This window comes from Anopheles moucheti, chromosome 2 (genome assembly GCF_943734755.1).
Source record: "Anopheles moucheti chromosome 2, idAnoMoucSN_F20_07, whole genome shotgun sequence".
In the NCBI taxonomy this organism is placed as follows: Eukaryota; Metazoa; Arthropoda; class Insecta; order Diptera; family Culicidae; genus Anopheles; species Anopheles moucheti.
In genome coordinates, this window is record NC_069140.1 from 51,162,560 (window position 1) to 51,187,309 (window position 24,750).

Below are 24,750 nucleotides of genomic sequence, written 5' to 3' on the forward strand. Positions count from 1 at the left end.
GGAAGTGTTGCACTGATCACCTCCTCCATGCTTCTTCCGGTGCCTCCTCGATGTCTTCAAAGTTGCGTCCAATACGAGAGTGTGTTTGTATGTGGCTCTATTAAAACATAGATCTTTGCTGTACCGCGGCACAGCCGATTAGCAGTAGTGGTGTTGATGATGATGATGATGATGATGATGGTGGGGATGTATTGTAGAAGATGCCCGGATCACGATCCGATACGCTTAGTATCCAGCGAAGCTGAACGTCTGCTGCGATGGTTTAAAGTCGCCATAGTTGTGGTTGGCCGCCACCTCAATCTCGCCACTGTTAATCTCATCCTCCGACGATGCGTGGTGCTGCTGATGCTGCTTGCCGCCGACCTTACCGATCTTCGCCTGCAGCGTGTGGCTGCTGCCAAGTCCGTGCCCGTCCGAGATCGTTTGGGCCACGTGTACGAGCGGGATGGCTGCGTGGGCCGCCGCCTCGGCCGCATTGTTCTGCGCTTCCTGAGCGGAAGCCGCCGCCTTGTGGGCCGCCTCCTGCGTGGCCTCAAAGTCTACGCGGGCCGAGTTCAGCTGTTCCTCCAATGCTTCCACCCGCTGCTTCGCCGAGCCGACCATCTGCGTCTGGGAGGCCAGCTCTGCTGCCGCTTCGCTCGCACTCTGCTGCGCATGTTCGGCAGCCACCTGCGCATTGTTCAGCGCGGACTGCAGCACCTGCACGTGGTTCAGCGCCTGCTGGGCGGCGTGCTGGGCCGCCTTCGCGGACCGTTTCGCTTGCTGTAGCTGCTGTATCTCCGCATCCAGCGCCTGGTGGGCTTCGAGACTTTGCTGCTCGAGACCCTGCAGCAGCACGTGCTTGCCGGCGAGGGCGGCCTGTGCGGTCGCGGCTGCTTGCGACGCGGCCTGAGCAAGCGTGTTCTGTGCAACGTACGCAGCCTGTTTGGCTGCGGCATGTTGATTAGCAACGGCCGAGTTGGCCTGATCGGCTGAACCCTGCGCAATGGAACGCAACCCGCTGCCGGCACTGTAGCCCGATTTGGGCGAATAGCTGCTGCCCGAACCGCTGTATCCACCGCCCGAGCTAGAAATGCCGCCCGACTCGTACTCGTAATCGTAGTCCTTCTTACGGTCCGCACCCGATCGAGCCGCGATACCATCTGCGAAAACAAAAAGATAAATAAAAACACGGTTGCGTGGAGAAAATGAAGCCGGATTTAACGCGATACGGATGCAAATGTGTGGTGCCGAGCGAGCGCATGTATACTGTACCGATGGCGAACAGGCATAGCACCAAACCAACGGCGAGGGTGATATTAACGGACTTCATCTTCGTTGTCGTCGTCGTTGTCGCTGGAAGCTGCAAGTGAAATGAACAACAAAACGAAACATGTTACTGCAAAGCAGAAAGGTGGCAAAATCGTTTTGCATGTCCGGCAAGTTGCGTAATGTGACAATACTTTACTACCTTAAAAATAAAAACCAACAAAACATGACGAATGGTTACGGTTCCGAGCGAATTTTGGAATGATTTCGCGAATGATTGCGCGTGGAAATGGTAATTTAATAAAGATTGTTTAATTCGATGGGAGCTTGTTATGCTCTTGTGAATTGATTGTACATCCAGCAATTTTTGTTTCGATAGCAATATGTCTTCTTAATAGTTACAACTCGCATGAATTACCGGAAAGACGAACACCCGCTCATTCTTTTTTCCTATTGCTTAAATCCCCCTTAATCCTAATCACCCTCTAAAATGAATTTAATTCTTCAATTTTCAATAGCATGAGCATATCAATGGAAGGAGTTTACATGAATCGCAAAAAAAGAACATTTGCATTTCGTTTCAACCGACGGATTGTTTGATTGCATGCTTACGATCACGATCAGACATCGTGTTTTCTGATAACAACAGTGCAACAAGGGATAACAATCTTCACCATACGTTATCAGCTGTTCTAATGTTTTTTCATATAGTTGTCTCGCAATAGAAGATCGTCTAGTATTGACGTTCTACCTCGGAAATGATAATGATTATGACCAGCATTCTGATATCAATCGAAAACGAAACAATTATATGAAATAGGTAGCACCACTCCTACGTACGTATGATCCCGTGTTATTCGAAACGATGAAAGCGACCGTTTGCTGGAAGATTTCACCTAAACGAACCGCGGAGACTTCAACGAGCGAACAGCGATGAACCATTCTTTCCGTACCCCATACACACACACACACACACACACACTCACCAAGTCAAGTTGATACTTCACTAAACGAAACGAAAGCCCAAGAAGCACGGAATGTTTATTCAATGTTTGTGTTTTTGCTGCAAAATTTTCATTGCTTGGATTGGACAACAACAATTCGGCATTAAATCAAAATGAATTTCTCCAACACTTGATAAAAATAGTGCCGTTGTGATGTTTCTCACACGTGGCGCGATCGGACGATCGACGATTTTTCCTAACACTTTCACGTGTGAAGAATGTTGGCTTGTGTATGCCTTAAACAAAAGCTGTTATGAGCAAACACACTCACACACCCTGTAAAGGAAACGAAACAACAAAGGATGCAGCTGCAGAGGATGATGAGCAAAACGTGTGAATGAAGATGATCGTAGATTGATCTGATGAAATATAAATCATCGTTCCCCCTTGTCGGTAGCTTTATAATTAAATTTAAATTGAAAGCTAATAAATTCCTTCCTTTCTTTAAGAAAGATAGCTCAACCATCCGCATAATCGATCAGGTGATCGTGAAATGGAATCAATTAAAACCGATCCAGCATCGCGACACGTTGGGATTTCTATCGCGAGGCCACACAACAAAAGCCAACCAAAATCGTCAGATCGGTTTGTTGCATAATTAAATGCAATAATAGTAATAAAAAAAAACAACAATTCATTGTTACATATATTTCGTGTATCGAGAGTGATCGACACCGGCTGAAACACAAAACGCGTTCGATAATCCCCCCGGAGAAGAAATAGGTCTCCACACGGATCAGCGGTAAAGACGGGGCCAAAAAAAATGTCTCCCGCCAATCGATGGGAACGGGTCGAAAGTGATGAAAAAGGTGTGCGCCAAAGTCGGGACTGAACGGCTGGAGAAATTTATTTGCTACAGTTGTTTAGTTTAGTCATGCGGAGTTTTTGTTCGCTCTTTTCGCATAACATCAACCGGTTGTCACTTTTAAATGCTTTTTTAAACACCGAAGATCAGAAGCTTAATGCCAGTGATTTGTTCTGGATTATGAAGTGATCGTAAATAGTGCGGAAAATTAGGTGAATTAGCATGTTTAGCAATAAGTTGATGGTGTGCTTTAAAACTTGACGGTTAGTGTTTGAATCTGTAACCATTAATTTAAACCTGTTTTGTGCTGCTTTCTGTATAGTATTTACAATTCTTAGCACTCTGAAATCATCTATCAAACCAATGAGCATAATGTTAATAAGAAAATCGCATAACGACATTTATCGCTCATTGACCTTTCCACAAACAGACATGACACGATCACTCCAAAAACAAAAGGAAGTAATTTGATATGTTTTAATGATCCTTCCTTTACAAAAACAAATTCGTACAAATTAGCAAAAAAGGTTCATGCCAATCAGCCAATTTATTGATAATTCTTCTGTCTGAAGGTGCATCATTGCTTTGCAACCTTCGTGCAGCAGAGAGTACCGGAACGCACAAGTGTTGAAAGTAATCGACTTTCGCACTTTCACCTGCATCGCTTCCCGCACCCGCCAAAACCCACTACTGTTTCGTTATGAATTCGGCACGAGTAAGGTTAGGAAATGGCGAACTAACAAAACGCGGAAGGCTCGCTTCGGGGAGCCCCAGGCCGGGAAATTTTTTGCCAAAAGTGATATTTTTTTTACGATCTGTTGTTCATTTTTGGCTTGTGGCTAGCGTTTATTTTTTGTTTTCTTGCTTGTTACCCATGTGTGTTTTATGATGCGCCATGAAATGCGTTGAAAAGCGTTACTGACCGGTGTTTGGTTGAATTTTTCTTTGATTGATTCGTGTTCCGCGTCAGTCCACGTGACCGGCAGTAAGAGCGATAGAGAGTTTTCAATGGTTTAGTGGAAATGTGTTACATAACACACAAAACGCTGAATCGTGCACCGGGTTGGGGCAGGATGGTCCATTATGTTCATCTCCATAAGGTTGCCATAGGAGGGTTATAAAACGCATATTTAGGGGGAGCATCGGAAGTATCGCTTCCGAGTGGTTTGTATCGACGGAAAGAGATTTAAAAATGATTTTTTTTAAAATGATGATTAGTTCATGCCAGGAAGCAAATTGTGCATTATTTCTTTGAAAATTGATTCAAAATCACGACTATTAAGATGATTAAATATATTATACGTTATGCATGCAAGAAATTAATTTAAACTACCGTGAAGTTTAAAAAATACCTTTTATTTTGCAATTAAGTACATAAGAAAACATATATTGGCCTCAAAACAATTCTCTTTTCTCGCTTGTTTAAGCTCGCAACAACCATAATTGTAGTGTTATTGCAAAGAATCGCAATGCAACATGAAAGAAAACATGCATTAATGCATTAAAAACATAACACAATTTTTTTTTTTCTACCACTAACGACCATCAGAATTTACTTTTTTTAAAATGAAGAAAAGTAAAGAAGCATATGCAATTTTTAAGAAAATCTTAATTTAGCAAATGTCCATAAGGGCCGAATACCATAAAAATGTATAAAAACTTTGGTGCAAATGCGTGATTTGTAAAATTGATACAAAATGTGGAAGAAATAGTGAATAGAAAAGGAGTTTTTTCACCACAACGAATTTAACAATGAAATTAAGGACTTTAGGATTAGGAACTTCGCAAATGACTTGTCAAGTTTCAGAGATATTTAAAGTGTGAAAAAATACAAAAATAAATCAATTATTCGATATCATTCTGATAGTTCGAACTACTACAAATAAATACATTACTATATGGATGGTTTATCGTTTCTTTGCAACTTGTTTGGAATCCTGGAATCCTATGAAATAAACTTTCACATTTTTGCATGTTATTTTAAATCATTAGGGATACTTCATGATGTTCCTTTGGCATGCAAGTACATGAGTTATTTCAAATACCAATAACTGACACTGATAACAAATAATCGATTAATAATAGTACTTTCTAAGCAATTTTTCTTGCATCTTTTTCTAGTGTTTATAGCATTGGTGATAAGATTTGCAAAACAGTTTGATCATAACAATGAATGTAAATAAAATCAACGACCTACTGGGGCAGTAGGCCTTACTCATAAAACTAGCGATTTCGAATTCTGAAAGGATTCATTTTTTTGACCAATAAAATAAACCAAAATCAAACGATGAATTTCTCTACATGTTTTAGCATGATGTCTTATGTTATGGATGATTCTGATTTAAATTTAACAATTGTTTTGCCTTCATTCGACGATTTTGTACGTACCACAAATGAAATTGCTTCGTAAAATAAGATTTCCACGCGTTGTTCGACTACCGTTCACACAGCAACGCTTTTTGCAATAAAACACCACTCAATCACTAGCTTGTCTTCGACTCGCACCGGCTTCGGGTTTATATTATTGTGAAAAAGAGAATGAGGATATAACTCACACACTCGAACCGTAACACCTCGGACCTACCGGAAGTGTACACTTGGCGGTGCAATTATGGACAACAAACTCAAATGACTATCGTACTGCTACAAAGCTGCAACTCACTGCTGCTGCTCACTGAAGGAAACACGTGTGAGTACTCCCGAAAACACGAAAAAAAACTCACGAAAAATGCACCAAATAAAACGCCACACCAGATGGAACTCGAACACGCGCCGTCCTTACAATCGAACCGACAAATCGCCAATGCTGCCTTCCGACTTCGATCGTGCGCATTTTTATAGATGCACCTCAAGAAACCGCGCACACACCACATGCGGTTGCGTCCAGCACGTGCGAAAACAAACCAGATAAAAAAAAACACATCCACGAAACACGAACCCATTACTGCTGCTGGTCACGCTGCTCCATCTTTCTTGTTCGGGGTGGTTTGTTTTGCTTTCGTTCGTTTTCCTCGTTTAAGCCCAACGGCCTGCTATTCTGCTCTATCTCTCTCTCTCTCTGTTTTGCTTTTCAGCTACTACTACTTAGGTTCCGCTAGACGTACTACAAAGAAATGGATGAAAAACGATAGAAAATGAAATGGCACACGCTGGTGGTTCGGTTTCATTTGTCCGCGTACGCACCTACCCGACATGGCCATCGTTTCGATGGGAAGCTGGCCCCGGAGTCCCTCTCTATCGATAGTTTTTCCCGTTCGTTCGGTTCCTTTCACCTGCTGGATCGCTGGACCGGGCAATCGTGGACACAAAGGTTCGGGGCCTATCCGAAATCGAAAGCGCGACTAGCATATTTCCCTACGCTGCACTATGGAGAAATTTGGTCTGTTTAACAGTTTTTTGTATACAACTACTGATAAGTGTGCATTGTGTACTACTTACTGTGTAATGTGTACTACAGAAATGCTACTTCGTCTGTAGAAGGATAATTTCGAATAGAAATAAAATTTGTCATTGAGCCGGTCCGGTGCCATGATGGTGACGGCGCCGGTCTTCATAAAAAACGACTTGTCGTTTTCATCGCGTGTATGAAATAGCTCAATCTTGGCTGTCATTGATTCACAAACACTTATAAAAATTTGGTGTAGGTGTTGTTTGAAATTATATTATTTTGTAAGTTGTAGATTATAAACGAATTTATTCAACAATGAGAAGAATGAGGACACGCATTTGGGCAAGACAGAGCCGACTGATGCATTCGATTCAGCATGAGGAGTTGGATAACGAGCCGGCTTGTAAAACAATGTAATGATTTGACAGCCTCAGTAGGCGCTAAATTGTCTCGAAATGAGATGTGGGATTTTTTTGCAAGATTGAGCTACTTTGCGAAATTTCGCACTGAAAAGTTTCATGAAACATTTCATGAATTGTTGGGCGCCATCTTGCTCTGCTGGTACTAGGTGTTACCTCTTGAAAAACAAGTTATCCTGGTATCGGAAATCTGAAAACAGGTGGTTTGTATAAAATTACCAGGTGCTACCTCTTCCGTGGATGCTCTCCTGGTACTATACATTCGTAAACTGGTAGTGTTGTCACGGCGGCAACCGACTCTTGTCACCGGATTTATCGAAGAATGCTATAAAACAAGGTCAATTGTAGAAAAAGTTCAGTAAGTAAAAGCTCACCACAGAAATCAACCGTTTTTTCTGTTCATCGCCTAAAACATCAACATCAACAGGTTTCTAAGAAATTTCGATGATTGTTACCGAAGAAGTAAACCGATTGAAAACTGTACCTTGGGCGATAATTCCGCCGTGGGCCTCCAACGGGATTGATCCTCCACTGCAAGTGCCACTCATTCGGATTAATAAATTTGAATTAATCTTTGAACCAAATACAGGACCTTTCCTTGACCGCTTTCCGTTCCCGCTCCCTCTTCTAGTTTCTTTTCAGATGGCATTCGCCTGTTAGTAACTTAGATGGATCGCAATCAATTATATCATAGATGCCGAGAATCAGAAGATCTGATATGCTTATCTTAATTAATAATTAAACAAGGTGAGGTTGGAAAATACATTAATCATCCCTCGATCATCCCATAGTGCAAACGCATCCATAGACTAATCACATCCATTCATCGTCGCCACTTCACACGTGTGTGTTCTTCGTTCAAGTACACACTGGCGTCCGCGCCTGCTCGAGCGCACGGTGCCTCAACCAAACACACACAAAAAATGTGTCAAAAGTGGACGTTTTTGTTTCGGCAAAAAGGTTCAATTCAAAATTTGACCGAATAAGTGTGCACCGGGCAATGTTGATAGTGGAGGAAATGTTCGAACTTCCTTAGGCTGTGCGCACCCATTTTGCAGGCAGCGATTTCCGCAGCGATCCGCACCGGCACCGAAGAAAGGCGCGTAATAAAAACCGCAATGTGAGTTTTGTTGTTGTTGCTGCTGCTTCTTTTCCCATTCGTTACCGGTTTTTCCTTCGTTCCCAGTCACTGGACCAGTGTACCTTCCGAAGGTTCGCGGATACGTTTGCATTCGTTTTGTTTTGCTTCACGTGATCGTGATCTTCGTGTGTGAAGAGGTTTCATTCGATTGTTTCGAACGAACAGCGTCGTTTTGTCTCCCTCTCGATAAGATAATTTTCCATAAAATCCATTAAAGAAAAAACGACGAAATAGATGTAACCTAATGAGCGGCCAAGCATTTCTGTTACTGTTTGCAAATTATTATCTGAATCACACAGCACAGTCACAGCAACAAAAAACAAACCATTTGATGCTTGCGATGTACTGCGGTACCATCCACCAAAGTACGGTTCCGGCATCTTCAATCATCCTTCACGAATCTTATCGCAGGTCAAGACAAGTGGACACGAAACGAAGTGCGAAAAAAAGCGAAGCAATATCAAACAAACGTTCCAAACCGTGGCGGAAAACCAGTGCCGAACGCAGGGATGAATATCAACAGCCGAGTTACATGAAGGCCTGCTTCTTATCCTCTGTTGCGCAATGGCGTACGGTGGCGCATCCGCACGGTGCATTGTGGGAAGCGCGCGCGTCACCGTCCGCTGTGGCGAATGGAGAATCGAAAGGGAAAACCCTGTCCAGATCTCGGCACTTTACACATGGATGCGTATGCGTTTCCATCCGAATGATAGCGTTGTACCGCGTGATTGACCACAGTTGGATGCCTCCGTTTTAACTTCCCCAAATTCGTTACACCGTTCGGCAGTAACAAAGGAAGCACAGCGCCGCTTACCGATAACGCCTCTCGCCTGGACGTTGAACAGTTTGATCTTCAATTTCAATGCGGTACACAATTTGGATAAATATGGAAGAAACACTTTATGAAGGCAAAACGATTAACATGCGCTAAACGCTTATCCGCGGAAGTACCTGATTAATGATTATGACGGTGATGGTCATGGTGAGTGTAGCGTTTCGTAACATTTGCCCAAAACGGTCTCCATCTTCCCGATGACACCAGACCAGTTGGTTATGCCCAGTCTAAAGCATAATTACGCCTCTTACCGTGTCTCGTCATTGTGCGAGTTTTGGGTGTGCATTTGTCTTGCTTCTGGCAGCCGGTGCTACCGAGGTGAATCTTATCACGTGCGGAAAAATATCACGTTCTATATTTTACTCACCACCGAATCGGATTAATTCGACGCAGTGTACTGCGTTGTGTAAAAAGGCATTTCAGTCTATTCATTCGGTGACCCAATTCTAAAGACATCATTTGCCCGTGTTACTGTTCGTTGAGAATTGAGGTTTGGTAAATGGTGCTACTGTCACAATACCGAACTTTCGTAAACGTGCTTGCAGCTGTACAATCGCAATTGAACACGCTAAATTGGTCTTGCCACATTGCAGAAATTGAAATCATGCTTAGAAAGATAAACGTCTCCGGGCCGCCCCATTTCACTTGGGCCATTACATTTAAAACAAACTATATAACATTGCTATCGTATTTAACAACCAAACACCAAAAACACAATATTGAAAACAAACTGAAAGATTGTATTATTTTTGCGTAATTTTGTAAAACTTTGTTTAACGATATTCGCTTTTTGACATATGCAGTTTCCGCATTGTAATGATTTAACTCTTTGGACTGTAACTTAATTGTTATCTGAATATTGATCGAGTATCGAAATGTTGATTTGTTATATTATATAAGATATTCATTCAACCTCCAGCCTCAAGAGCCAAGCATTAAAAAATATTTGGATTCTTCGAACCTGCTGATTGGATTGGGTGCTACAATAATCAGAATCGTAACCGAACTCTTCCAAAGCTAACCTGTCCTTTTGAATAGGCCCAGACACTATGCTTCAAGTGATCAGGCCTTGTAGTACAGTGAAAGCTGCACCGAACTTCACACGGCAGGTTCGGTACTAAATCCTATTTAGAGCACTCCCAGTACGTGACAAACATAGGCCACGGTCTAGTAGCCCTACGTACTCCCTTTCTTCCTTAACGGCACAACAACCTCAAGAGGTCTAAGATCACCATTCTTGGCTTTCTTTGACTTTATCTGCCCGTAGCCGGATAGTTAAGACCTGCATATGGGGGGATTGGTCCCAATACACCATTATGCCAATAAGAAAAAGGAGATTATTCGGTTATAATTATTAATAAAACAGAAAGATTCGGAACCGATTAACCAACCGTCGATCAGCTGTGACGACCACTGTGATAAAATTATGAAAAGAATGGCTGGAAAAAAGATTGCAATACTTCCTATCAGCGGCGGATCAAACGGTATGCGGAGTAGGCTCGCCGTGTTGGGGGCCCCAAACAATTTGTGCCGATTGTGCGATTTTTGGAAAATTAACAGCATTAACATTTATAGCACAAAATCTAATTAAAAAGGTAAAATATTTATCGAAAATATCCTTGGATTTTTTATATCCTTCGTTATATAAAACATTTGTTTCTATTTGATTAGCTATATCGGCCCGGTTACACGGCTACGCAAGAGAAGTATGGAGTGTACTCAAACTCCTTCTTCTTGTATTCTATTCTATCTAATGTATTCAAGAACGGGATTTTTTCATCTGTTGGTAAATGATCCTACCGTTGGATGCTAGAATAGAAACCATGCTTGTTTTCACTTCCACAACATTCGCAAGCTGCGTCCGATGCTGCAACCAGACTGTGCTCTATGTAACTACCCTGCAAGTTAAGTGTCCTCAACGACGGTAGCTTCAACTAATACGGCCCGAGAACTGAAAAATTGGAGAACCCTGGTATAGACTACCCAGTCTGAGCTAGTGGAGTCATACCACTATTTTATTTGAAAATACATTGATAAACTGTGAAAATACGGCAAATACCTTCACAATGGATGAATAAATAAATAGTAAATTATTAAACTCCCAACCGATACCATCTGCCTGTTGCTGATTATGAGCATAAGCAACATGCTCGAGAAACGTTTTAAATTTATTCACCGCAAACGAAAACATCACCATCGCCACTATCATTCATCCGATAGAAACGATTAAAACAAAATGATAACATACTAATTGTGCCCAGTTTTCGCTTCACATTTCCGTTTCGCTTGTTGGCAGGATTCATACTAATAATATCTATAATGATCGTGTTAAAAATCGGAACTGGCGGGGCGCCAAAAGTAATCCCCCGTTGCCAGTTTTGTTTTCGAGCGGAAAGACAAGCTGTTGCAGGATGAACAATCGAGATAAGCGCATGTCGTTTTAGATCGACCACCGTCAGATGTGTTGTGATTTACAACGCGTTACTGTTGGCAAACGAAAGTGATCCACGTTACGGAGTGGCGTATGTTACACGTCCACAGCTGATCGGTTGAATAAGAGAGTAAAGTTAATTAAATTAACCAACTCACCTTCACTCGGTCTACCCACCATAATAATAGCACCAGCAACGTCTGGCGCAAGAATGAGGGCATTAGACCATCTCGCGCGCGCTCATTACGTGGGTGCGTTCGACAACTTTTTCTTCCGGCCGTGAATTCGCGAAACTTTGGGTGTTTAAATAATGCCAAAAAAAAAGCTCACAGCAGGAGAAATGTGGTGCGTGCTAGGGGTTGGGCAAATTAATCATTTCGCTTCTACCGTACCGTCTACTAACACTTCGTTCGCTGAGAATCGCTTCAGTTGGTTCAGTATTATGCTTTGGTTTTTAAATGCGAAAATAACATGCTGCTATCCGGACGAGGGAACTAAACTGTACGCTTGCGGTTGCACAACCATGGGAAGTGGTATCGGATGGACCAGCGGCGGATCAAACGGTATGCGGAGTAGGCGGTCGCCTAGGGCCTCGCCGTGTTGAGGGCCCCAAACAATTTGTGCCGATTGTGCGATTTTTGGAAATTTAGCATCAGAGTTAATTTATAGCACAAAATCTAATTAAAAACGTTAAAAGTTGATCGAAAATATCCTTGGATTTTATATATCCTTGGTTATATAAAACATTTTTCCGTGGTCCTGTCTTGTGCAGACTGGCTGCGCTATCAATACACCATCTGGCCGCCCCGTGAAACCTTATATTCCATTTTACTTCAACCTACTCATGTATTCTATGTCTTGAACGGGATTTTTTCATCTGTTCGTAAATGATCCTACCTTTAGATGCTAGAATAGAAACCATGTTTGTTTTCACTTCCGCAATATTTGCCAGCAATTGCCATTGCAATACTCGTGGTGTGGTATTGTTTTCTCTCACCGATTGAACCGTGAAAATGTCCAGCCTACGTGTTTCGAAACAGTATTGTGGTGGAGTATTGTGTTTAGTATTTCGATTGTCACAATTTCTGCAAGTTTGCAAGCCGGTAATGATGTTATAACCGACACAATCTGTCAGTGTACTACGACATAGCTAGCATTGTCATAGAAAATGAATAAAATCATATTGTAATTATTAGAACTATCTTTTTCGTTTGATTTTACAACTACTGTTTCTGTCTGTCTGCAATACTATTTCTGTCTTTCTTGATTATTACTTATTCGAAGCTGGATTGTATGTCCAGCTTATGTCCACCCATCCCAAACTGTCCAAACACTTCATCATATCCCCGTGTAGAATACTGTTCGAATTACATTGTTGTAATCTCGGTAACATTTGCATCGTTGTTAGACTGGAATTGTTCTAAAATTTCCAATTCTAAATCCATACGGTTGAAGATCATCATTGCGAAATCGTTGATCTAAATTTAAAAAAAAAACGAAAAAAGATACTTGAAGAAATCAAGTATGCATTGATATAAAACGATGTTTTCAATGAAGAACCTATCATAGAAGTCTTGCTAAAACATTGTCATGCGTGCTGAAAGCGGTCTCGTTTTTTGCATTGAAAACTCAGTTTGTTTAAGAAAAATTAGTGAGTGCTTTGTGGTCTTGTATCCCTATATTTTGCTACTGACTATCAAATTGTGCCTGAGGAGCACGTAGTGTGTTTCATACTGATGTAAATGTGCAAGTGTAAATGTGACGAAATGATCGCAAGTGTCTTCACAATGAGCGAAGAGATCGGCCCAGAAATTCTTGGATTTCTTGACACACGGACAACCGACCTAAAATTGGAGCATCAAATTTAATACGCGAAATTTAATCGAACTATCGAAATTCACATTAATATGTGCAGGGCCACGAGAGTTTGTTTGTTTGTTTGAAATTTGTCCAATGACCAAATAAACTGGGCAACTGTGAAAACCACTATACCGTTGCCTCGCACACAATTGTTTTCAGATTTCCGATACCAGGAGAGCATGGTTTCCCAGAGGTGACATCTGCAGCTTGGGACAAATTTGCCCATCACTATTGCTATTGCATACTATCAAACACGTGAGAACGATCGCTAATAAGGAAGATCAATAAAACGGAAAGCATCCTTCATTTCGCTCAAACTTTCCGTCGGCTGGTACGAAATTCCATACAAAACCAGCTGTTTTCCGATTTCCGATACCAGGAAGCATCCACGGAAGAGGTAGCACCTTGTACAGCAATTTTGGTCGAAAACCGCCGAAAGGTATGCAATATTTAAACACTTTAAACACTCCTGCAATACCAGGAGAGCATGTAACGCAGGAGGATGCTTTTCCGTGTCAATCGAGACAGAAAACTCGCCAAAAATGACCAGTTTTTCAAGCTCCTGATACCAGGAGAGCATGCAACGCAGGAGGATGCTTTTCCGTGTCAATCGAGACAGAAAACTCGCCAAAAATGACCAGTTTTTCAAGCTCCTGATACCAGGAGAGCATGCAACACAGGAGGATGCTTTTTCCGTGTCAATCGAGACAGAAAACTCGCCAAAAACGACCAGTTTGTCAAGCTCCTGATACCAGGAGAGCATCCAACGCAGGAGGATGCTTTTTCCGTGTGAATGGAGACAGAAAACGCGCCCAAATCGACCAGTTTGTCAAGCTCCTGATACCAGGTGAGCATCCAACGCAGTAGGATGCTTTTTCCGTGTCAATCGAGACAGAAAACTCGCCAAAAATTACCAGTTTTTCAAGCTCCTGATACCAGGAGAGCATGCATATTTTGCAGCAATTTTGCTCAAAAACCGCCGAAAGGTATGCAATGTTTAAACACTAACTTTCCCGTTGGTCGTGAAAAATTTCTTCGAAAACTACCAGTTTTCGAATGTATAGTACCAGGAGAGCATCCACGGAAGAGGTAGCTCCTGGTACTGCGCCGTAAGGTATGCAATGTGTATACACTAACTTTGCATCCAATTTTCCGCCGTAAGGTATGCAATGTTTATACACTAACCTTGCAACCAACTTGCAATGCAAGTTTGGTGCATGCAAGAAACTTGCAGCAAGATGGCGCCCAACTTCGTACTTGCATGCAAGCTTGCATGCAAACTTGCATGCAAGTTCTTGCAAGCAAATTCTTGCATGCAAACTTGCATGCAAGTTTGCATGCAAGTTTGTATGCAAGTTTGCATGCAAGAACTTGCATGCAAACTTGCATGCAAGTTCTTGCAAGCAAATTCTTGCATGCAAGTTCTTGCATGCAAACTTGCATGCAAACTTGCATGCAAGAATTTGCTTGCAAGAACTTGCATGCAAGTTTGCATGCAAGTTTGTTGCTTGCAAGTTTGTTGCATGCAAGTACGAAGTTGGGCGCCATCTTGCAAGTTTCTTGCATGCACCAAACTTGCATTGCAAGTTGGTTGCAAGGTTAGTGTATAAACATTGCATACCTTACGGCGCATTGCGTTGCAAGTTGGTTGCAAGGTTAGTGTATAAACATTGCATACCTTACGGCGCAGTACCAGGAGCTACCTCTTCCGTGCATGCTCTCCTGGTACTTTAAATTCGGAAACTGGTAGTTTTCGAAGAAATTTTTCACGACCAACGGGAAAGTTAGTGTTTAAACATTGCATACCTTTCGGCGGGTTTCGACCAAAATTGCTGTACTAGGTGCTACCTCTTCCGTGGATGCTCTCCTGGTATTATACATTCGGAAACAGGTAGTTTTAGAAGAAATTTTTCTCGACCAACGGGAAAGTTAGTGTTTAAACATTGCATACCTTTCGGCGGGTTTCGACCAAAATTGCTGTACTAGGTGCTACCTCTTCCGTGGATGCTCTCATGGTATCGGCAATCTGAAAACAGCTGGTTTTGTATGGAATTTCGTACCAGCTAATGGCGATCCAAGTAGTGGCGTTATCGTTCTCCTTAGCGCATACAAACGTTAATATATAGAGACTAGCTTACTAGGCCCGTTTACAGGGCTACGCAACAGAACTCTGAGATGTACGCAAGGGAGCTTTCTTTCCGAGACTTTGCTGGTGTTGTTACATCATGTTTAAAGTACATCTCCCTAACACCGATAATGCCGTAGCAAAATTATGGGCCCCCCTTGAAAAATTCCGCCCTGGGCCTCCAAGGGGATTGATCTTCCACTGCACATGACCTATCTCACCTGCAGTCGGTGCGTTGTTCCGGCACTGGTCAATACCTGGTATACGTGAAAGGAGACAAAGGCGCAGCTCATCGCGAAAAGACATGCGTTCATATGTATGACTGAACATCCGAGTTAGGAGATTGCGAGTGATAAATACTCGCTGCAGGACAGACAATATCGATTATGTCCACCACCAACTACTGGTGCTTGAATGTTTTGTAAAGTTAAGTTAAGATCGAAGAAGTATAACTGAGTGTTGCATGGCGAATCACCCGAAAGCACAGCGAGCGAACCAATTCGATGGCAAAGTGCTCCTTGGATGCTGTAGTTGTAAATTCCACCACGTGCAGCTTCTCGAAGTTGGCGCACGTATGGTTGTAGCTCCATTTAGAAGAGTGCAGGTACAGTGGTAACTGTTGTTGGTGGTGATATAGCCGGTTCCGTTATTGTATTCGAAGATGGTGATTTGGGGTGGCCCAGCGGCGGATCAAACGGTAGGCGGAGTAGGCCCCTTCTTACTGCGGTTTTCGACTTGTCTCATTTCAAGTCCCCTCAATGTTCCCCTTCCCTCCCTCCATCGTTTTTGAAATTAGAGGCCCCAACTATAATTCCGCCCTGGGCCTCCAAGGGGATTGATCCTCTACTGTTTCTCCTGCATCGTTTTTAAAATTAGAGGCCCCAACTATAATTCCGCCCTGGGCCTCCAAGGGGATTGATCCTCCACTGGGATGGACTAAGCATTGCGTAGCACGCTTAATTTATTTCTTGCACTGAGATTGAGCCCACATTCGGATCAATATCCTTTCAGTGCAGAGCGATGGAGTTACCTGAAACGCGGGAAAATATATTTAGACAACTTTAGGTTTGTTCTCGTTGATACGAATAAAAGAAAGGACGTCAGCGTGTTGTGTTGTTTCCACATTTACTGCTGCAATAATCAATATCAGTATGGTAAATCAATATTCCACCGAACAGAACCTAATATCGGTAGGGGAATTATGTTCTAAAAATCATATTTATTGATTATACAAGCAATAGGTCCCCATCAATTCAAATGTGGCTACATTCCAAAGTAAAGAGATTGAAGAAGATCAATTGAATTGATTTTGAATGCTTCTCAAACAGTGCATGAGTGGCAATTGTCAATATATCATCTCAAGGAACCCAGCGTTCAACTGCCCACTGTTGTTTACACCTTTCAACCCATTAAACGTGGAATATAACGCTAAAGCTTCTCGCTTGACCTACAGTGCGTGGGCCCTTTATGGACCTCGGCGTTAGGGCGCTGACGATGGCTATTTCTCCGCTCAGTTACACAGCAGTTACATCAGCCTCCGGAGCAGAAGATACCAACTATACGTATGTACATTCCACCCTGTCAGTGTTTCGGATCACCGGGAGGCATCGGTAAGCCGAATGTCTGAAGATGCAAGGCTGATGCAAACCAACCAGGCGCAACATCCTTTTGGATTCGGAACGACCCCTTTATGTATGCGGGCGAATGACGATAATATCGTGATTTACTTGATTTACTTTCATACCTTTTCCCATTTCGCTCTTCCCTACGGTCTTTATCTTGATTTATGATTTCTCATTGGTCCACCTGAATTTTCCCAGCTCAAAAGAAAAAAAAAAGAAATGGAAGAAGGAGAACTGACACATGCATTTTCAATTTTTCCATAAAGATGAACCCATGTGTTAACATTAGCCGCCAGGTTGCCTAATTTTGTGATTGTATCGGAAACGGGAGGAGACGAAGATCAACCCATTCATCTTCGGCGATCAATTAGATAATTGGCAATGATTTCATTTTCACCATTTTCGCTGTTTTTTCATCGATCGTCCATTACGGATCGAATGTTGATAGCGACCGAAAGAGAGCGCGAAAGATTGTATGGTTTAAAAAAAGCGTAAATAAAATTAACCTCCACGGCGCCACGGAGAGCCCAATCAACCGGAACGAACATCGATCGAGAAACGATTGATTGATTTGATAAATTGTGCATTTTTTGCGTAATCGCCTTTTTACATTGTGCGTAACAGGCGGGAGATATTCTTATGATGGTTCCTGATGAGCTACCATCAATATTGTTAACATAATTCAATTACTCTCACTCAACTCGATGATGGCATTCACAGTTATAAATTGAATTGTTACATCATGAGATAACACTACCAACGTAGTTTGAACTAACATGGAATATGTAAAGCAATATAAAACTATACAAAAATTGCAGCTACTATACGAAATGTTTGTTGTTTTTTATTTGTTATTAATGATAATATTAGAACAACACAGAAGTAAACATGAAATAAATGATTTTATTGCAATAATGTTAACTGTACATCTTCAGGCGGACAAATCTTCTCTGTCCATGTGTACGACCTAAAAGGTCACATGGTTACATGCTGTGTCGTCATGACGTGACCAGAGCTTGGCGAGTCTAATCCGCTGTACGACATTGAATTCGCCGTACAGCTTACGGGACCAAAAATCCTTCTGAGCATCTTCCTTTCGAACGCAGTTATGAAGGTTTCGTCAGTTTGGGACAAAGTATGGGTTTGTATGTAAGTAATGGAACTAAATAAGTTCTATATAGTCCCAGCTTCATTTGTCTCGACAGGTGTTTTGAGTAGAGAAGTTTGCTCAGAAGACTGGTTGGCAGCCAGCACAAGAGATTTTTCGCCTGATGCTTAATACTTTCTAACTCTTCGCTGCAGTCATCAGTTAGTTCACTTCCACTGTTAGAAAGCCTGTTGGCTAACACTTTCACAGATATATTCCATCTAGTTTAAACACTCCTTCTATGTTTGGCTGCTTACTTCAATTTTCAGAGGGAACGAAAAGATCACTTCGATGTTAACCGTTAAATTTTGCAACACTTTTCGGTGATGTCTTGTGCAGCGTGTGTAGCACAGGACATCTGTTTGGCTATCTGGTCTTTCTCTAGATGATAAAACATATGACCGATGCTAGACCGGGTGTATACGAAGAGTTTCATCGGTCCAGTTTTATGTGTGCCGTTGGAGCAAACCCTCAAAAGGACTGTTACAAATTAAGTGATAACGTTGTCAAACGGTTGTGAATAATATGATGGTTCCAAAGAACGAAGCAGTACTGGGTTCAGGAGGATAAAAAAGGGTTGTTTTTTAATCTGCACGACAGAAACGATTGCAAAAATGATGTTTGCCAAAACAAAAAAAAACACAAGTAATAATGTATGTTATTTACTGAAAAAATAAATTGAAGAACTTGATAATTTAAAAATAAGAATAATAAAAAAACAGTTAGGATCGATCGATAATTTACAATACAATTGCAGCACAACTGAATTTTTGAAACACGAAATAGGGAGGGATGTGAATGGAATGCACCAGCCGTTGGTAATGCCATTCCTACCCCTCGGAGTACGCTGTCACGTTGCCTTGTACGAACCTTGACAAGGTTTACACAACACGCCTGCCTTTATTTACAACAATTGCTGCCACAATAACGCGTCCGCTATACGCACTTCAGGCAGCCGCACAAGTTTCCCTAATCTTTAAACATAAAAATAGTAGTGTTCAGGGTGTTGAACGCATTCCCATTTCAACATCGTGGTGACAAATATCATTTAAAACCCGAAAACAAATCTATGTTCAGTGCATTAAGCATTAAACTAAGTCCGAACAATCAGTCATCCGACGCATATTTCATGCGGTTAGGTTATAATGAGTGAAAGGAAGCTTTTTTCTTAATTTAGAATATTAAATTTGTTTAGTTGTAAGCTGAAAGTGAATAGTTACGTCGCTCTAAAAACTGATATGCCGTACTGATACCCTGCGGCACATTCAATTAACACCATCACCCGCAATAAATGTGTATTAAAGCAACGTTTAGCTTCTGCAAACTAAGTCACAACAATCCTTCCAAATATTCGAGCCTGATTGGTAAAGACAGATCGTGCATTAATCTCCATCTCCTTACACGCTCCATCTACCATCAACGGTACAAAAATGAACGTTCTGGAGCAATTTAAAGCGACACCGCTGACGCTTAGCAAACTACCGGCATCGTTCGTCGAGGCGAATCTTTCCGAAACTGGACAAGTTGTAAGGTGTTGTGATAGTTGGAAGGATTTAAATGAAACATTCACGTTCTTTGCATTTGCAGCCCTCGGACCACTTGCAGAGCACCACGAGGCAACCGTTTGGTTCGAGCAATGTTTACAAAACAAGCATTCTGCATTACCGCGTCCTGGCCGAGGGTGATGACGTGAAGACCGTGTACGAGACCGCAATCAAGCTTCCAACGGTAAGAGAGATTCTTTTTAGGCAAAGCACAAACTCCCATAACAAGCCTTATTGAGTTTCAGAACATGGAAGAGGAATATTCTCCCGGTGATGCAATCGGAATTCTCACGTACAATTTGGCGAGTGAGGTGGATTATGTGCTGGACCGGTTGCATCTTCTTGAATCGGCAGACCAGACGTACGAAGTGAAGCTGATAAAACCGATAAAGAAGAAAAACCTGGAGTTACCACATTACGTTCCAAAGTACGTCACCCCTCGGAGGCTCCTCTCAGAGTGTTTGGATATTAGGATTACACCACGGAAAGGGTTGCTTCAGGCCATGGCCACCCACACAGCAGATGAGTGTGAAAAGCGTTTACTGGAGATTTTAGCCTCGAAGGAAGGATCGAACCTCTACAATGAGTTGATTCTGAAGAACGAGATGAACTTCTTGCACGTGCTCAAGTACGTGGCTACGAGTAGGCCACCGTTGGCGTTGCTGATTGAACATCTGCCGCGGCTTCAGGCTCGACCATATTCTATCGCTAGTTACGGACGGGAGAATCACATTCGTATCGGCTTTGCTATGCTGAACGATGGTCATGTTGGGATCACGACGCACATGCTCGAAAGCAAACTGCTGCATCCGAACAAATGGGACAAATATCTGTACATATACCTTCGCCAGTTGAAACCTGTCTTTAACTATCGCGAGGACGATCTCGAACGGAACATTATAATGATCGGACCGGGTACTGGTGTTACCCCGTATATTGGATTCCTCGAGTATCGTAAGCAGATGAAGAGCTCTAATCGAAAGATTAAAATGGGATCTGCTTGGTTGCTAACGAGTTGCCGCTACCAGGATCGGAACTATCTCTACGAAAGCGAACTGAAGGGCCTCATGCTAGCTGGTGTGTTAGATCGGTTGCACGTAGCTTCGTCTCGTGATGACGATAGCCAGTACAAGTATGTGCAGGATATCATCGAGGATAGAAAGGAAGAATTAGTAGAGCTGCTACTCGATGACAACACCAAGCTGTACCTATGTGGGGAAGGCCGCACTATGCTTCCTCGAATTCAGGACACGATAGTGACGTGTATGAGTAAAGTGAAATCTATGCCCAAAGCAGAAGCAGCTGACCTGCTGGCGGAGTATAAGAAGACGGGGAAGTATCTGTACTATTCGATGATACGATACTGAGCGGATGGATCTCTGTTTGTGTGGTGATGTGTGTAGAAATGGCTGTATAATACGAAAAGCCCATATTTATAACTGACAACCTCTGAGTAGTGTATAATAAACGATTTCGGACGTTCTACTTCGTTAAACTTTCGATTATTGGAAATTCAATCCAAATTTTTAAAATCCCAAGGAATTTTTAAAACAATAATAGAAAAGAAAGAACGTAATAAGGAAGTATAACATACCTGTTGTAAGATTCCCAACGGTTGGAGACGGCGTACAATTTATTTATTGTCTTTGTTTCTTCTTCATCTGCCGGTACATTTCGATGACACTCTGCTGTTCACGTTCGATCTTCATTCGGGTTGCAACCGGCAGTTTCTTTCGTTTGCCTTTGAGATCTAATTTAGTTTCCGTCGCCTTCTTTTTGGAAGTTTTCTTCGGAACCGGTTCTTCCTGATCTTCCGTTTGTTTTGGTTCCAGTAACGAACTAAGCAATAGACTTTTTGATCCGGGCTGAAAAAACGAATAATTCAATTAAGAAAAAGATCCACAACATATTGTGTACTAATGAACAACGCACCCGTGCCACTCCTTCCCTTACGGCTCGCCGTGGCAGTGTGTGGAGCGTTGGCGGCTCTTTTACTACCTCACCAAAAGGCACCCGTTCGTATTGATACTCCCGCAGCAATAGATCTTCTTCCTCTCTTTGCTTATCTAACATTTTCTGCTTCTTTTCAGTGATCAACGCTTTTTTAGCTTTAGCAGTTTCCACCGCTTTTAATTTTCGTGCCTTTGATTTGGCTGCTTTTTCATCGTTGATCGTTTGCAACATACCATCAACTTCGACACCTTTCCGTTTGACCACACGAATTGCTCCGGTACGATCATCATGTTCCACCTCAACACCGAACTTGACGCCGAATGCGCCCTCTACCTCTCGATCATGCTGGACTTTACTCGCTCGCAGCAGGAACGATTCTTCCGATTCTCGATTTCGCTTTTCAATAACCGTGTTGCCGATCCGCAGTTTTGGTTTTTCCTTTTTTTGTTTAATCCTTTGCCTGGGTTGATTGACTTTTTTGGTGAGTTCCATAAACCGCTTGAAACGATTCGACACCTCCTGGACATCGTGTTCCTTAGGGGGATTGTTGATTTTGTCTTTAATGCTATCGTGCAAGAGAAACGGTGCAGTTAGTTCATGTGAAGATTGAAAACTAGGCTTGTTTGCATTCTTTTACTTACGCTGCTTCTTTCTCGGCGAGTCGTTTCAGTGGATCACGTACACCATGCCGCTTGGGAACGGGGATTTTACGATGCTTAGGACCGAATCGTCCCATTCTGTAGTAGGTGATGAAACTTTTGTTTATCTACAACTAAAGACACCACGTAAATGTAGCCAATAAAGCAACTTTTCGCGAATTAATCGAATAAATCAATTCACGCACTAACTTTTTTGGAGCATATTGTTGAACAACAATGTACCGCATGTGAATGACGAGAACCGTCAAAGCAAACTTGACACTCTGTTCAGACGAGAGAGATTTGACACTACGGCGTAGACGCATAGTTGTCAACAGACTTTTTTATATGGATTTTTAAAATACGCGATTCATTCATAATGTTTGTTATGTTATGATCAAACTAACGATTAATTTCACATTTTAAATCCATTGAATTTGACTCGAAAATAAGCACAATAAGAAAAAAAGCAGAAGAGAAACGTCATGCTCCATACAAAATATATGGAATACCCGAGTATACTGGTTGTCAACTTACGTAGTAAAGTTTAAAATAAATCAAAATAAAATAGTAGAAAGTATTCATACACATTTGGTTATTACAAACGTACATACAATGCAAAAAAAACATGACATCATCGTTTCTACTGGCAGCACTGCTTGACATGACTGTTTTGTTTATGTTCAGTTTAGCTGTGAACAAGACGAAATTTGCAAACCGGCAGGCAGCATGTCTTCGGAAGTTCTACTTCAATTTGAAGGGAAAAAGCTCACATTGCCCGTTCTTCCTTCGAATTTTATTGCCCTGGAAAAGGCCACAGTAAGGAAAACCACTGGCATTGATTCGCAATTGCTAAAAGATACTTTCACCCCGCAGGAATATGTGCCACTACCAGCAGCACACTTGCAAGCAAATGTTCCTCAACCATTCGGCGCGACAGAAGTATTGGAAGCGTTTGTCACCAACATCACGACGATTGTTGAGGGTGAAGATGTTAAATCTGTGCACGATTTAACATTTAATTACCAACTTGACACAGGACATCGATTTTGGCCCGGAGATACGATCGGAATTTTACCCTATAACACAGATAGCGACGTTGATTACATTCTAGACCGCTTGAATTTGCTATCTCAAAGTGATACTGTATGTAATGTCGGGATTGACCCAACTACAACTAAGAAGGGAGCCAAGATCCCGATATTCGTGCCTTGTATTGTAAATTACCGACGTCTGTTCAAGGAGTGTTTGGATCTCCATGCGGTTCCAAAGAAAGTAATTGAAAGTAAGTGCTTGAACGATCAAACCATATTGATACGGTATTTTGTTTTAGCTCTTGCTACGCTCTTTAACATCGTACACGACGAATGGCGACGATCGACGACTCCTGGAAATTTTATGCTCAAAAGAAGGAAATTCGGCGTATGAGAAAATCGTCCTACAGAACGGAACGGGAATCATTTCTTTGCTGCAGCTAGTGCCCTCGTGTAGACCTACGGCTGCAATACTTGTAGCACTTCTTCCCAGATTAATGCCACGCCCGTACTCGATAGCTAACATGCAAAGGGAGGGTGGCAACCCCACGGTACGCTTTCTTTTCTCGCACAATGCACATAATCCGGGCATTACCACTACATACCTTCGGAGGTTGGAAAAAGGAGCAGCGCTATATTTTTACTTCCGCCAGAGTAGCGCGTTTGTGTACAAGGATATGGATCTGAAACGAAACATTGTAATGGTTGGCACCGGTACGGGAATATCTCCATATCTTTCATTTCTCGAGCTGCGAGCAGATGCTCTAGCAAAAGGCGAAACACTAGGTCGTGCGGATCTGTTTGTTGGGTTTCGCTATCGAGAGCGTAACTACCTGTGCAGAGATGAAATCGAAGAGTATCTCAGGGCGGGCGTTTTGGACGCTTGTAATGAAGCTTTTTCGCGAGATACCGATACCCGACACAAGTATGTCCAAAGTCAGATGGAAGAAAAGCGTTCCCAAATCGTTGAAAACATACGCAACCCTCATGCACTGTTTTATGTTTGTGGAGATTCGAAGATACTTTTACCACAAATAACTAACACTGTAGTCGACATACTTGCCGAAGCATCAGAAGCAGAAGAGGATATCAAAACGCTTATTAGTGGGTTAAAGAAGGACGGTAAATATCGCGAAGATATATGGCTGTAACGATACATAAATTGTGAATGTAATAAATTGCATGATAACGTATAGCTTCAAGCGATACAAATGCATCCATGCAAACTGTTAATTATTAAAATGAGAATATTAAACGTCACTCTCAATTGTTTCGTGTGATATTGGTCATTAAACAAGGTTCAACTTACCGGAATCATCCCAGATGTTGCACTACTTGCTCGTTAGTTTTCGGAATTCGGTAATAAGTATATTCGTTGGGCCAATTTTATCATCCTATGAAAAACTATATTCTAAACATAAACGCTTTTAACAATATTGCCAAAAAACACGATCTACTGCGACATAGTTCCAGTGTTGAATGCTGTTTACAATATGAATGGTTGTGCATGGTTGCGTCCACGTTGGAGAAAAGAAATACTTCAAAAAAACATTTGC

At 42.1% G+C, this 24,750-nt stretch overlaps 4 protein-coding genes across 4 annotated transcripts; 2 read left to right on the forward strand and 2 right to left on the reverse strand.

Moving 5' to 3' along the window:
- Window positions 1-225: 225 nt before the first annotated feature.
- Window positions 226-1,312, reverse strand: LOC128298104 (uncharacterized). Its single transcript, XM_053033839.1, has 2 exons — window positions 1,255-1,312; window positions 226-1,142 (listed from the first exon to the last, which is right to left on the reverse strand). The coding sequence occupies exons 1-2, from the start codon at window positions 1,310-1,312 to the stop codon at window positions 226-228; spliced, it is 975 nt and encodes a 324-aa protein (XP_052889799.1).
- A 17,660-nt stretch (window positions 1,313-18,972) lies between these two features.
- LOC128297364 (methionine synthase reductase) lies at window positions 18,973-21,044 on the forward strand. Its single transcript, XM_053032993.1, has 3 exons — window positions 18,973-19,551; window positions 19,613-19,753; window positions 19,815-21,044. The coding sequence occupies exons 1-3, from the start codon at window positions 19,456-19,458 to the stop codon at window positions 20,934-20,936; spliced, it is 1,359 nt and encodes a 452-aa protein (XP_052888953.1). The 5' UTR covers window positions 18,973-19,455; the 3' UTR covers window positions 20,937-21,044.
- A 125-nt stretch (window positions 21,045-21,169) lies between these two features.
- Window positions 21,170-22,392, reverse strand: LOC128297846 (coiled-coil domain-containing protein 137). The gene is made up of 3 exons (XM_053033552.1): window positions 22,164-22,392; window positions 21,502-22,087; window positions 21,170-21,434 (listed from the first exon to the last, which is right to left on the reverse strand). The coding sequence occupies exons 1-3, from the start codon at window positions 22,256-22,258 to the stop codon at window positions 21,207-21,209; spliced, it is 909 nt and encodes a 302-aa protein (XP_052889512.1). The 5' UTR covers window positions 22,259-22,392; the 3' UTR covers window positions 21,170-21,206.
- Window positions 22,393-22,873: 481 nt separating this feature from the next.
- LOC128299583 (methionine synthase reductase-like) lies at window positions 22,874-24,747 on the forward strand. The gene is made up of 3 exons (XM_053035587.1): window positions 22,874-22,979; window positions 23,037-23,435; window positions 23,494-24,747. Exons 1-3 carry the CDS (start codon window positions 22,890-22,892, stop codon window positions 24,343-24,345), a joined length of 1,341 nt encoding a protein of 446 aa, XP_052891547.1. The 5' UTR covers window positions 22,874-22,889; the 3' UTR covers window positions 24,346-24,747.
- Window positions 24,748-24,750: the final 3 nt, after the last annotated feature.